The sequence below is a fragment of the Bombus impatiens genome, unplaced genomic scaffold, assembly GCF_000188095.3.
Source record: "Bombus impatiens unplaced genomic scaffold, BIMP_2.2 scf_0452, whole genome shotgun sequence".
Lineage (NCBI taxonomy): Eukaryota > Metazoa > Arthropoda > Insecta > Hymenoptera > Apidae > Bombus > Bombus impatiens.
The window spans coordinates 675722-690689 of NT_176871.1; the positions used below are offsets into that span (position 1 = coordinate 675722).

The 14968-nt window shown below is 39.9% G+C and overlaps 1 protein-coding gene across 2 annotated transcripts in view; it reads left to right on the forward strand.

Moving 5' to 3' along the window:
• The first annotated feature begins 6 nt into the window (after positions 1 to 6).
• The window catches only part of LOC100743906 (disintegrin and metalloproteinase domain-containing protein 10), a 48853-nt gene continuing 33891 nt past the window's right edge, over positions 7 to 14968 (forward strand). The window contains exons 1-3 of one of the 2 annotated variants that reach the window (XM_024368487.2): positions 7 to 551; positions 3724 to 3871; positions 14042 to 14160. In XM_024368487.2, the coding sequence (XP_024224255.1) occupies positions 317 to 551; positions 3724 to 3871; positions 14042 to 14160 (502 nt within the window). In that variant the 5' untranslated portion in view covers positions 7 to 316. The remainder of the gene's footprint in view (positions 552 to 3723; positions 3872 to 14041; positions 14161 to 14968) is intronic. The other variant, XM_003490545.3, reaches the window with a different exon arrangement.

Genomic DNA, 14968 nt, shown 5'->3' on the forward strand with positions numbered 1-14968 from the left:
CGTGAGGACGAAGAAGAGCTGCCGATCGACGAAGGTAGCAGGAGTCGGGGGAAAAAGGCTGAAAGCGTGGGAGGAGGGTCGAAAGGTTGAGCGACCCGCGGAGGAGAAAGAAGAGAAAGAGGACGTGGCGGAAGCACGTTCGGTGGAAGAGGAGGAAGAGGAGGAGGAGAAGGAAAATCGAAAGTAGGAGGAAGACAGAGGTCGAGAGAGGAAGAGAGATGAGTCTGGTGGGTGACTCGCAAAGTGCGGTGGTCGGTTGTTCGACGAAAGGCAGATAGCGCCATTAGTTATTGCTGGGCCGGAGAACGTCGAGCCGATGCGCGCTACGGCCCTGGCCGTTGACGAAGAAGGGGAAGAGGAGGAGGAAGAAGAGGAGGACGAGGTTAGAGGAGGGCACAACGGGGCCCAGAGGGCCACGATGTATCCCTTCGGGTCGAAGGAACGTCGTCGTCATCCTGGAATCGGGACGCCCTTGATTTTCTTCTTGGTGTTCGGTTGCCTTCTAATCGTCGCCGTTGCCTCGCCTCTTCATCCTGTGCCACCACACAGAGGTGAGTCACGTTCGATTCCGGCTAGTGCCTTCCATCGAACTCTCTGTTTATTCATAGGGTCTATCTGTTAATTTCCCAGTTCATTAACGCTCTGTGACGAACAGCGGTAGCGTGTAGCGATGGGATCAAGTTCAATGTGTACACTACCCTGCACAAATATTTGTACACCTGGTGCAATGCAAATCAAACATCGATGTTTTTATCATTTCCTCGACATTACGACGAAAGAACGTTTCTCTGCCGTTGACTCTTTGCTACTTGCCGTAACTGCGGTCAAACGTTTTGGTAAATCGAAACTGAAACAAGGAATATACCTGCGTCAATCAAGCTCCATATTTGTCTTTAACATATAGTCGACGGTTCGTAGAATCTATAGAAACTTCTCGAATCTGGTTGAAAACGCGTAATTTCAATCCTCCTAAGAACATCGGACAAATATACTTCAAACCGCTTAACTCAGCCGTTTCTATAGAAAGGAAAAATGTTTCGTAAAATTATTTCTTTCTTATATTTCGTTCGTCCGCCACCGTACGAAGAGTTCGAATCTAGTTGGTTAATTTTCAAACCTACTCGTGCCGTACTTAAGCCCATCACTAGCATCGTGTACGACATACAATCGAATGACCAGCCACGTCCCTTTGCCCGTTTTCACAGCTGTTTACCGGGTATAAGTAACGCGTATAATTAACCTTTAAACAGCTGGATCGTAATTAACGCTATCACTGTAAGGACCAAACTGTTAGGCTATTAGCAAGGATTCCGCACACTTTGCGTAACTAGTGTCCGCAACTCGCGTAACTACACAGAACCGCCACCGATAGAGATAATAGGTAGCAAAGAGGCAGAGTCACGTTCGGTTTCTTCTATCTGAAATCGCTATCTTGCCGGATAACGTAACGAGGATAGAGGCATAGCGGAGGTTTGGCTGCGGGCTACGGAGATACCTATTGTCGATGGAAAATCCGATGCAAACTGTCCGGTGTAGGGTGGTCGCATTGCAACTCGCCGTTGGCCAACGCATCGATAGCGAGCCACGGTAATTAGATTATTGGCGAGTGTTGCGTAAGCTGTAAGCCGTACGATGTGGCCTGGACAACGCCACGAGATGCTGTTAAACTACGCTCTTTGCGCGACTCCGTGCGAGCAACGTTTTAATAGGCAACGAGACAAACACTTTACCATCGCGTTGTTGCCTTTGTTCTTGACCGGTACTTACCGACCAAACAATGGAAACACGAAGACGAATGCCACTCTGATGGCGAGTGCGCTCCCCTATTTCTTTCTCGATTCTATCTCGTCCCGATGACGCGATCCTGATGTAGGTTTCGGATAAAATGTGGAAAAGAAACGTTTTTTCGTTTGTTGTACTTGTTAAGAATTCGAGTTAGCGTGTCTGTAAAATCCTTTAAGAGGATTTTCTATCGAGTTTTCCAGAGGTGCCTTCTCTGAAATGAAGATCTCAGAGGAAAATATGACTAGTGTACTTCCGGTGGTTTTTCCATTTCAATATTTCTACGACTAAGACGGCGAACGTTTTAATGTGTAATAAATTATAAAGTATATTGAATTTAGTATATTTAGTATATTGATTATAGGATGTATTTAACATTTACATGTTTGAATATGAAAAATATAAAGAATTAGATTTATCCAACGGTATTGAAGATGACGGGGGAATAACGTGAATATTTGAAATTTATTAATCGATTCCATATCAAATTTTCTTGTGGGATTAAATATCTATTTTTATTATTGAATACTAAAAACGACTGTTTGATCGTTCGTGAAATTTCCTAGATTTACCACGTATTTTCAAGAAACTTATATTCGAGAATGTGACAGACTGTTCCATTTTCAACTACCTTCGACCGCGATATCTTAATTATACATCGTATTATATTATATTTTATTAACAAAAATGTTTGTTCAAATATTCAAGAGACAAGAGATCAAAGTATAAAACTATTCACGTGTAAGAAGACGAAGAACGTGACTTATTTTCTTCCGCTGTTTCTCGCACCCTCGTTCGCAAGATTCTCTCATTTTCTAGAATCAAAGAAAGGGATAATCAAACCGAATGATTTACCTTTTATTAGACTACGAGCTAATTTTCGAGATTAACTTGGACAAGAAAGAAACGCGAACTCTGTTCCTCCCACGGACCAAAGTGTCTCGTTCGTGCAAACGACTCTGGCGCAATTCTCACCGTACTCCCACCCCCGCGATAGCGAAAGTCCAGGTCCTGAAGTTTCGGATTTTGCAAGATCCTAAGTGGTTTCTCTTTGTCGGTTCTGTTAAAAGGCTGGGAAGCGAGAGATCGGTTAATGGGACATTCCACGCAATCCAATATTTTACAATGCAATTATAGAACACGATAATTAAGTTTAGAAACTAATTATTATCTTGTAATTCTTGTAATTATCTTGTAATTTTTTTTACAATACAAAATTTCACCGTCCCTCGTCTCTTCTTTCCCCTTCATTTTTCATTTTTTTTTTTCTCTTTTTCGACACTTGTAAATAGACTGCGAATATTTATGAATATTCATATTTCGTCGAATATGACCGAGAAAGTGGCACCTCGATGATATAATTTTATTGTCCCACCAACTTCAAAAATATATCGTGTATCAGTATCTAAAGAGTATGTACTATACTTTGATATAAAAAAATTTCCCAGAGCTGGTGAAAAATGTACAGTCTAATTATAAAGGAGTTAATGACTAATCGCCGCGTTCATGTTCATTCTAGCAATTTTTGCGCGATGCGAAACTTCTACCGCTTCTTGTCTCTCCTTTCCTTTTCATTAGCAAATTATGAGCTATTGTCTTCCCTGTTTCGTGTTTTTATACTGTTCTCTATTATCTTTGATATAATTCGCAATGGCCTTCGTTAGATACACTCTTCAGTCAGCTTAATGTACTTCAAATATCGTTTCGAATCGCTACAATAAAACAAAGTGTTTTGTTTTTTTAGCGTCGATTTTAACAAAGAATCAAATAAATCAAAATATCAATTTCTTATTATATGTTACAAATCTTTTTTGTACTCGTAATTCGCTATAGTTAAGCTCCAACCTTCTGAAGCTTTTCTCATACTCGTTTTTTTTCTTTTTTGTTTTTCACAGTTATAAAGCAGTTAATGGAAGGATGTTCGGTTACCATCTGTTTCAGGTATCACGCTCAGTTCTTACATCGGCTATTACGAGGTGGCCTCCTATGATACCGCGGCCTTGAGACAACATAGTAACCGGATGCGTCGCGATGTCTCCGACGCGGTCGACAATCAACCTTTGCTGCTGCAACTGAAAGCGCTCGACAAGTGAGTCTTTTTTCCCTCTCTCTCTCTCTCTCTCTCTCTCTCTTTACTTCTTTCTAAGTAAAAGTAAGTACGTTCCTTCGCTAACTAGCGCGCTGGGTCACGACACATTTTTCCCGAGGAAATTACAAACGCGAAATGAACACGACATTAAAGGATTCTTTAACGAATTACCGTGCCAGCCACGACCACTCTCCTTTCTTTCACCGACGTATCAAAAGAGAGCCGAGCTCTGCTGTTCCGCGATTTTTGCTTACGCTGCCTACGTTTAAACGTCTCGGTTTGCCAACATGAATTTCATCTCGTTACGAATTTTTTGCCACTTAAAGCGAGATTACTTCGTTACAACCACGTGATGTTTCTTGCTTCTTCGCGAGATAACTTGCCTGGAAACTAACGGTTGCAAGGTACAGTCTGTGGACTTTAAACTAGGATCGCTCAGGAGTTTCAATGTTTTTTTTTATTCCTATTTTTTTTTTTTTTTTTTTGGTATAATCGAGGGAGACGAGCAAATTTTGATAGCGAAGTTTATTTCGTAAAAAGATGTCACGTATATGTACATGTTATTAATTTGACTTCATTACAGCTCATATTCGTTTTAGCGTGCTCTGCATCCACTGTCGTGTCGTATATTTCATGGCTCCGTTATTTTGTTAAATACTCTGAACTTTGTCTACAAATCTAACAATGTGTGGTAGTTAATAATGGTTTTGGTCGTCCAACCTACGCAGTAATTTGTTTCATCCACTGAAAATTATAACAGTCAACGGTAGAGAAACATTTTTCCATTACAACGTTGAGGATAAAAATAATGTTAATGTCCTAATCGAACGTATCCAAATACTCAGATGCGATAGTTTACGGTTTTGGGAAAAGCGAAATTCCAGTAGCATATGGTAGCACGTCTGATGGCATCAATCTTAATGAAGCTCTTAATTGACAGTAGAGAAACGTTCATTATACTTATAAATTATAACAGTAAAAATACAACAAGAATAGTAATATTTTAGTCGTGCTATGTCGGGTGTTCAAATATTTAAGTGTGGTAGTATATGTTTTTCGGAGAAACGAAAATCCAATCGCGTATCGAGGTACGTCAAATGGCATCGGTGTTCTAAGATTATCATAGGATTAGGTCGATAGAGCTGAAGTTAATTAAGGTCAAGATCATGTAGAAGCTATACGTGTTACACGAATTAGTGCGTGCACGTGCGAATGTCGCAGGCGCAAAGGGATAGATTAACAGAGTTACAGGATACTTGGTACTATATCAAACCGGCAAACAAAGCTTTCCTGACATTTGGAAGCGATACACCGTGGATGTAATAGAATCCCCTTTGTTTCCACAAAATTACGTTATATTTGCTTTCCTGAATTTCCCTTAAATGAAATTAATTACGCGACCGGACAACAATATAAATTTCGGCCGCGTAAGCGTTGCGAGGACAGGTGCTTCGGAACAATTTATAATCGCTTCTTTTGTCCAACGTCGGAGAATGGTTCGCAAATTTTCCAGCTGACAATTAAAAAGTCGTTAACACGTAATCACATTATCAATGCTTCCGATTACGTTAAAACCCCGCCGCGCTATTACATTTACATATTTTTGTGGTTCATTGCTTTACAAATTAAAACTCAAATTGAATTTCTCCAACGATGGAATTCCTTGTCAATTAAAACGAATGTATACAGCGGCGAATAAAAGAAAGCCCAGCATCTGTACGTATTTGTATATACAAGTACGTATTCCTTTTTCTATTAGACATTTCTTAACTTATGTTTCGCAGTGTATTGCCGATTTTTATCTATCCTACGTCCTATTGTATTTTACTACGTCTATACTTTGTCTATACGTTGCTCTTGTCCAATTAGTTTTGTTTTATAAAGTTACGTTGTTTCTTCGAATCGTTTCTATTTTCGATTTTCCCTGCCTGCCATTGTGCTACAAAATTTCACTGCAAACTTACAAGAACTCCGGAAAACACGTATACGCGCAAAACGGGGACCCGATCCTGTCGTGACAAAGGGAGAGAAGGCGACACTAAATTGGCAGATCGTTCTGTATCGCGGTAAGTTTTAAATCGTCGATATGTATAAAAGACGCGCAGCGCCTGAGAAACACGAGCTACACCCTTGTGCACACGTTTCCTTTGCCACCCTCCACCGCATTATCTTGCCAGTTTGTACCAGGAGCAGCAGGGTGGAAATACGAAGGGACGCGAGGAGTTGGCGAAAGAAAAAGAGGAGGTACGCTTGGTACGACATTTAGGACGCTCGCAGCCCACCTACACTCTGCTTTACATTTTATTGCTTGCCGTGAATTCGACCGATTTACATAAAGAGACGAACGCCCCGTCGGTCGCTCGGTTATTCACTCGCTGGCAGCAGAGTCGCGAGACCAGACACACAGAGAGGACCTCGGATGCCTTTCAACTCGAACGACTCGCCGAACCTCTCCGTAGGTCGCGCGAATTTTCGCCCGCCAGCGAAGCTAGCAGAGCAGAGGCAGTTTGTCTGGTATCATGGACAAAGCGACGAATCTCCGGCACGCGGACTATGCGAAACTTGAACGTCACGGCCGATAGAATGGGAGAGGCGTGGGTGGGGCCTGAAAACAGATCGAATTCATGACGAAAGGCAATTTCGTTTCTGGCGTCCTTCGCGACTGAAATTTAATTAACCGTCGGACAACCGGGCGATTTTAGCTGGAATCGAGCGAAGATCAAAGCTCTCGAGGTTGGCTCTCTCTTTTTCAACCGACCGTCTCCACCGACGTAAATAGATTCCAGTAATTGCTATTAAGCGATCGACGAGCCGGTAATTGCTCTTTTCGGCCGCGGGGTAAGAAATTATTCAACGAAAACTGGTTAAGCTGGTTTACCGGGAAACGCGGCCACGATGCGAGGATTTAGGAACAACTTCGACCAGCGTTTCGATTATCCACATTTTTATTAAAATTGTCGTTCAGTTGCAAGCTTTTTAAATCGCTCGTTACATAAATTGCAAAAAGTCTAACCACCCACATGCTACCTACGATATTCTCAAATAACAATCCCCTCGGCACGTAACGAATTACATAAAATAACAACATCAGTTCGATGAGAATGGAACGACACGTATCTAATCGTTTGAACGAAAATCCTTTTGTTTTTTGTACCAAGATTCTTGTGTATGCAACGATATATATTTTGGATCATTATCATCGATTAAAGTCCTTACCTATCAATCATTCGTCCGGCCTAGCGACTTGAAACACGATAGTAGCCTATCCTAACATTTATAAACGGCAATGTAGAAATTTCCTGGAGAATCTAGGCGTTTAAAAAATTCGAGCAATTTTTCATTCGATAGATCACGTGTATATCATCGATAGCATGCCAATGCATTGATTACGCGTGCTAGTGAAATATTTTACCAGAAACTGTATTTTATCACGGATATTTGTTCGCGTTCTTGGAAACGCGTCGAGAATTCGCGAAATTTTTCATTTGATACGTGTTTTTGATAGACCCAGGAAATTCTTTTTACGGCAGAAAATTTTCACGACATCCGCGCACGATTCTTCAAGAATCACCCTGTATAATCGCATTCCTTACGCACGAGCCTTCCGAATATAGTCGCCACGAACAGACTGGATGGCTGAGCTGAGATCCAGTTTTCCCGCACGTGGGCACAGGTTGAATTCAACGAACGCAACGCGTGTCGCGCACACGGAGGCGTCTAATGACCGACGGATGCGAAAGGGAACGAAAGAAAGAAAGGTGCGCAACCTTTATAAAGCAACGCCGCGTAGATGTTGCAGCTTCGTCGCTGTTCCTCTTTGCAATGCAGAATGTCAAAAGGCATTGTTCTAGAATATTCTGGAATTTTAAATAGAAAGTAGGGCAAAATGAAGTTATTCGAGTCAACTAAGTTTCGATGTCCTTCGCGTCTTTTTTGGCCCAACCTGTACATCATAGTCCTAAACAGAGCAAACCTAGCACTGCTTTAAAAAATTTTTCGATATATCGTAATTAATTCTCCATTTGCAATGCATGGAGTCATGAAAGTCAAAAGGCATTCTTCGAATATTGTTGAATTATAAACAGAAAACAGGGTAAAATGAAAATAGTCGAATCAATTAAATTTCGATATCCTTTTGTCTCTCATGCTCCGATATAGCTATACTTCACGATGGCAAACGGAATGAATCGATACAGTGAACATATTTACGTAGTTTCTCCGTTTTAAGCTTTTATTCTTATATCTTGATTAATCTTCCATTTTTGCAATGTAGAAAGTCAAGAGGCATCCTTGGCATATCCTTGAATTATCGATAAAAAATAAAGTAAAATATTTGAGATACTTATTATTAACTTATTATTTACAAACAAAACTTATTATTAACTTATTATTTACAAACAAAACTTATTATTAACTTATTATTTACAAACAAAAAATTTAGTACTCTGGATAGTTTTTATGTATATCTTAAATCCTCTTTGGTATTATATTTGCCAAACATATGTTTATCGTTAATCGAATCTTCAGATTGTTATCTACTTCTCTTGTTCTTTGATATCTTCCTCTTCTTGTAAAACTAGAAATTATTATTTGCCGTACTTTCAACTTTACGAGATGGATTACCTTCAACGTGTCTTGCTCCACCCCCTCATTTCTGCTATGATCCGTTGCTTTTATAGAGATTAGGCACGTTATGGTAAAGAAAAAGCAAACTAATCTAAATATTGAAGTTTCTAGTAACGTTACAACAGTGCACAATAATAAGCGTCTTTTCACGAGGTTCTACATTTCGTTCGTATAGTAGGAAATTTTTATAATCATGTGGATATACCATTAAATCATACGAAATTTAATATACTTGAACCTAATTAATAGACCGCCGGTTTTTTACGCATTTATAATAAATTTAAAGATGCAAAGATTCATGAACCGTGTTTAATATACAAAATATATAAAATATTCAAAATGGAGTGGTCTTTCTCATTTTTAACGAACGAAACAATTTTCTATCCGAGTTTCATATCCTTGATCTTCTTCGTAAAAATATGAAATTACATAAAAATGTGCAGTCTGCCGATTAATTAATGCGTAGATGCTATAATAAATACAATGCTGTAGAAGTAGCTTTTGTAACCACAGTAAATATCCCGCGGAATAATTTGATTTAAATAACTTGATTTTTCCTTTCTTCGGCTTTTGCCGATTCTCTCGTAAAACGTCCGTGAAAATACAACGAATACGCGCGCAATAGACAGCAAAGGGGTCAAGAGGAAATTCATCTTTCAGTATTCAGTGCTTATTAGTATAAAACGGATAAATAAAGCGGCGTTATTAGATTCCTCGTTTCGTCAGGAGAAAATCGGATTCGTGGACGACCGTGTTATTGGATTCGTTACACGGGATTCAGGAGAGCGTCGCGCAACGTTCTAAAAAGTTTATGAGAAATCCAGCGTGTTGCTTTTCCGGGATTACCAGAGGCGATGGTCTCGCGAAAAGTCACTTTTCAGAAAATGTCCAAGCGTAGATAAGCGAGAGAGATGTTGAAGCCAGAATGTGGATAAGTTGACGTTATAAATCGGCGATATCGGCTTTTGTCCCTCTTTCATATATGTTCGATGTGCACAGGCTCACGAAAATATTGGAATACTCGCGAGTACCTTTCGTTGAATATATTATGCGTCATAGGAAACATTTGGAAATTTCATTAGCATTCACGAGACTCGACTGTCATAATCATATTGGGAAATTTTCAGACAAATCTGCAAATATACGTTTTGAAATTACGACGTATTCAGTACGTACGGGTACTTCTCAAAGGTTGCACAGATATTTGAACGGTCAATGATATCGATATTAACGCACTGTTGACGCGAAACATAAATCAACGTTTTCAATTTTTTAAACGTTAAGGATAGCAGACGTGAACGAACGTTTCGCATTTTATTTGACTTGACATATTTCGCAAAAATCTGTGGAAAGTGGGGTAAAATTTATTCCACGATATACATTCAACGATGCGCGAATAAAATATTAATTACATATTCATGAAGTCTTAATATTCTATGGGAACATCTTTAACATTTTTTTCTATTGGACATTTACAATTTACTTCTCGTTATTAGTTGGACCAATGAGTTAATATCTTTAACATTTCATATATTTCTAAGATGGTCACTCATGCTGTCTACTTACTTTTTATTAAGTATATATTTGCAGTAAAAATCCTATAATTTCTTATACAATTTGCAGTAAAAATCCTATAATTTCTCATACAATGTTTTCGAAATCGGAGTACAATCGAGAAGCAGGTAATTGTGTAAAAGTAAATTGAAAATATAGAATACAGTTTGTTCGTATGAATGTAGGATACAGGATATAGAAGACGGAATAGGATACAGGGTTTGAGGTGCATGATGTAAATCACCACATACGTATACATTTTCAGATTGGTTACAAATTTCACTAACGTAATTCCCCGTATAAAGGTAAATCGAAAATATACGATAAAATTTGTTCGTATGCAACTTTCATATGGACGTGGTATATGGATGTAGGATTTCAGATATGTCATCCAAACGATAACACGTCAGATTGCTTTCAAATTGTACAACACAATCGTCACAATCGTGTCTCATCGTTGTTCTAATAAAATTTCGACGCGTTTTATACGTAACACACACACGCACGCATACAAATTTTCCATGGTAAAAGCGTACAAGTATCTCGAGCAAGCAAACCGGTGTATAAATAAATAGAAAGAGTCCAGCAATCTCGAATACAGCGGTGAAAATCCGAAGGATTACGAGATAAATCGTTCGAGCGACCCCGTCGCCTTTTTTTCGCGAGTCACGCACTTTACGGACAGCTTTATGAATTTCTTAACGGGACCAATTTCATGGAAACAATAGAACGATCTCGTGGAATAAGGAAGGAAACAAGGTTCACCGTTATCGCCAACAGCTTGCTATCGAGTTAGGAAAATAATTGCAGCAGATGCGGCGAGAAAGGTACGAGGATCCGCGACTAATTGTTGCTCTTCCGTTGATACCTTACGTAATGCCGGCTCGTCTTGTGCCTCGTTTCTTTATGGTAATGCTCCGTATTAAATTCTTTCCGCGAGGCAAAGGAGCAGAGAGGAGGAGCCCTCCGTGTCTCCTTTTCCTCGCGGCATCTTGTAAAACACCAGCGTGAATTTCAAACGAAATCTGTTTCGCGATGATAGAAATTACCGGGATCTGAAATTGCTACGGCTGTTGGCGAATATTCTCCCCGTTATTCGCGGTTTATTTCCCATTCGTTATTTATTCTAAATTCGATTCGGTATATGAAACGTAGTATTCTTTAAATACAAATAAAACCTTAACCGCGGCTGGTTTCTCCAAAATATCGCGTACTTAATTAAAGCACTAGATTGTTCGGGAGGTACATAGTGAAATTCGATAAAAGTTGAACGTTCTATTAAATATTACGTGTATTGTTTCTTTCAGTGAATCTCTGTCGAGAAACCTTTGGTTCTTTTCCAAGCATAGCTTATCAAAATCGTCTTTCTATTAAACTTTATTACGAGGTTCTTTCGAAAAATATTTACACGAAAAATATTAACTTCTCCCGATTCTTTGGAAAAATACCGACTTCGAAAGCATCGATTGTCTTATCGTAGATATTAGGCATACACTGTTTAAAGAACTATATTCTTGTTTCTTTTTTTAACTATACTATACTGAAATACACCATCGATCGCTAAATAATTACGAAAGAACATCAGGATTGGAAACTCTACTAAATTATACTTGCGATATTTTTCTCCTACAATCTTCGTATTCGAAGAAGGAAATATAAGCTCAGATTTACGACCACGTCCGTGCATTTAACATCCTGATATTCTGGGAAAAACTTCGTAGGACCATTCTTTTAACCATCCGAACATATTTTGCTCGATACGGTTTCCATGATCAACCTGGGAATTCTCCTTGTCTCTTAACATCAGCGTTACCTTTCGTTTCCCTCTGTTTTTCTGTTTTTGCCTCTAACACTGACGAGATGATCGAATATTTTGTCGGTCTACGCGTGTTCGCGAATAATCCAGGCTCGTTGCGAATTTAATTAAACCTAATCCATTTACCCTCGAATCCGGGATTATAGCAGCGTGCACTCGCTGCATTCCATACGCAATCCCTGGTCAATCCGCGTTTCAATGCCACGCGCCAGTCTTCCATCCTTTCGCGTTTCTAAATTTAATATTCCAAGTCTGAAAGTCGTCGCGCTTCGCTCGTCCATCTTACAGCAACGTCGATCCCTTGTTCTTAGAAGCCGCAGTTTCGAGCTATCGCTTGATTAGTGTCGAATTCACGGTGGTATCAACGCGATGTCGTCAAGCGTTGAGACTTGAGATTTTAATATATTTAATCGATTCGAGATTTTTCAGGATACAGAGTTTAATATACCGGTTCTCTTTCGCGAAACACGACACGGTACTCCGTGTGCTTCTTTTATTCGTGATTTTTTTTCTATTGCGGTACGTTCATCATATACATTTTTGGATCAGGATGATTATGCTTTTTTGTTAAGGAAAGGTACCTAAGGAAGATTACCTGAAACGAACGATACTGTTAAGAATACTATCGGTATAGGGCCATAGGATATCTTGTAGACCAGAAGTCATGCTACGAGAAATATTCAAAAACTTGATATAAGAGAACTGATGTGATTACTATGCCTGGCCTCTTTCGTACTATTTTTAGAAGCTAGAAGTGGGCAGCGATAGCCAATCGGGGCTTTACCCAGCTAACAAATGGTACGTGACTAAATGACAAGCAGGTGTGCATAAGTATGCGTAGGTAACAGCGTAGAGACCGCGTAGCCGAAGAAAGGTTACAAGTGTGGTATAAAGCGAGAATAAAATTAGACATGGAATTAGTTATCAATTAATTAGCTTTATCTGATTGCTTGACACAAAATGAAACGTGCCTTAAAGCGCTACTACGTTGTCGATCAATTCCATGTTATCGTAGCCTTATTGTTAGTTGTTAACCGCTCTCGTAGTATGCTTCGCTTCGTCCTTCGACTACAGGTTTTCCACTCGGAAGAGTCGAGTACCGGGGAAGGCCTGATCGCGTCATCGTCCAAGAATCGCTGAATCACGAGAGCACAACGGGTTTTGGATCTAACGTTCCTCGACGCTCGTGCAACGACATCGCGCTTCTTGCACGTTTCCCGATGTCCAGCCGTCGACCGTGAGATTACTCGTTACCATTGACCCTATGTCGTGACGAACGTTCGATCCAACAGTCCTGGGGGCAGTGAAACGCAACGGACAGTCGCAAGGTTAACCGGCGACTGCTGGTATTTTCAAGATTTCTTCGATTATGATTCATTCTTGTACGATGTTTTTCTATGATGGACCTGGTGGAGGCGAGAACCGTTCGAGCGTAAAAACCTGATTACGTTGATCGGCGAAAGGATTAGTCGACGAGTTCTTAGGGGCAATGTCGTTTTCTTAGGAACAATGTGTAAATCACCGATACTTTGTCTACCTCGTCTCGATCCTGTTCTCCTTTATGTTCGTAGAGCTGTTGCTAATTCGAAACACACTGCTTCCGGTTTTTTAACCATTCGAATATCAAGTACACAGCAAGGACAGTGCATTAAATATTCGAAAAATAATGAATCCTTGGTTGGATTCTGCGTTTAATGGGAAGACGCTTGAAAGGAATGACGAATAAAGACAATGATTCATTTGCTGTGCCATGTATGTAATTGCAAGATATATTATAAAAGGAACTTAAATTAAAAATTGTAAAAAATGTTTAGTAATTAATAAAGAAGCAAGAAGAGGAATTAAAATAATACGTAAGATACGTACACTGGACTCGTAGACGAAAGATGGATATCTTTTCCGGTCGTGTTTCGTTATTTTGTTACATACTCGAAAGATTAATCGATTCGATCGACTTCGAGGCGATCGTTGAAAAAGTAGTAACAGATACAATTAACGAATGTAAAGGATCAAACTGACGCGGAAAATGATATCCGTCGAATTGTCTCGAGCCTCGTAGGTACAACGATATCGGATATTTCGTACGCTACGTATTTCATACGATAGTAACACGTTTATGAGACGTAAAACTTCTAATTGCCTGATATTAATAACAAGTTTCGTTACTGTTTCAGACAGTGGACGTTACGCTTGATACAAGACAAGGGTCTATTCAGCAAGGATGCGACATTCGAGAGCACGAACGGCCCCATTGACTTCGACACGTCGCACTCATACGTGGGCACCGTGTTGGGTGAGTTTTGTCAGACCACTTTGTTTCCACCCTTCGATGATATACGAAAGCGATTTGGATTCTGGTGAAATTGCATGCCACCGTAAAGCGAGCTTTCTCCCCGACGTTTGAAGTTTCCCAACGCCATTCGCGTTTTCTGTTGCTCGCAGCAGGTATAAAGCCCAACCCCGATGCATCGATACGGGGTAAAGAGCGAACTAGGAGAAAAGGAAGATTCGCGCGTATAGCCAAAATGGCTAAAACACCGCCATAGGGTTTTGCAGACCACGCAAAAATTGTAGATTGATTTTAAAAGCTGACCTTTTAATTTTAATGTGCAATAACTGCGCAAGAGCGCGAAAGCTGTCCATTGCAAGCTCTCTAGTGTACACGAGTGCACACAGGGTGATATTTCTTTCAGAGTATCCAGCTTCAAACGATGCCGCGTTTTCGACAACCCGATCGGATCAGCGCGAATATACCTCTCTCGTTTCGCTACCTTTTGCTCTCTGGGATTTCGCTCCTGTCGAAACTGATGGGGACAAAGCATTTTCTAAACAAAAAAAAAAGACCAAATTCACGCTCAAAAACGCTATAAATCGTGTTGGTTGCGCGAGATAATTTAGATTTAGTTTCCGACTGGCTTTTGCAGATAGAAGATAAAACCGCGATGAGAATTTCTGTTTGTATACTTAATTATCATCGGCTATATTTTATATATTCTCTTACGGTGGGATTTTGATTTATTCGTTGATAAGAATCTGCCGTAATAACGTAATTAAGTTTAATGAATTTTGCAAAGTCTTTCGAAGGATTACGCGAATGCGAT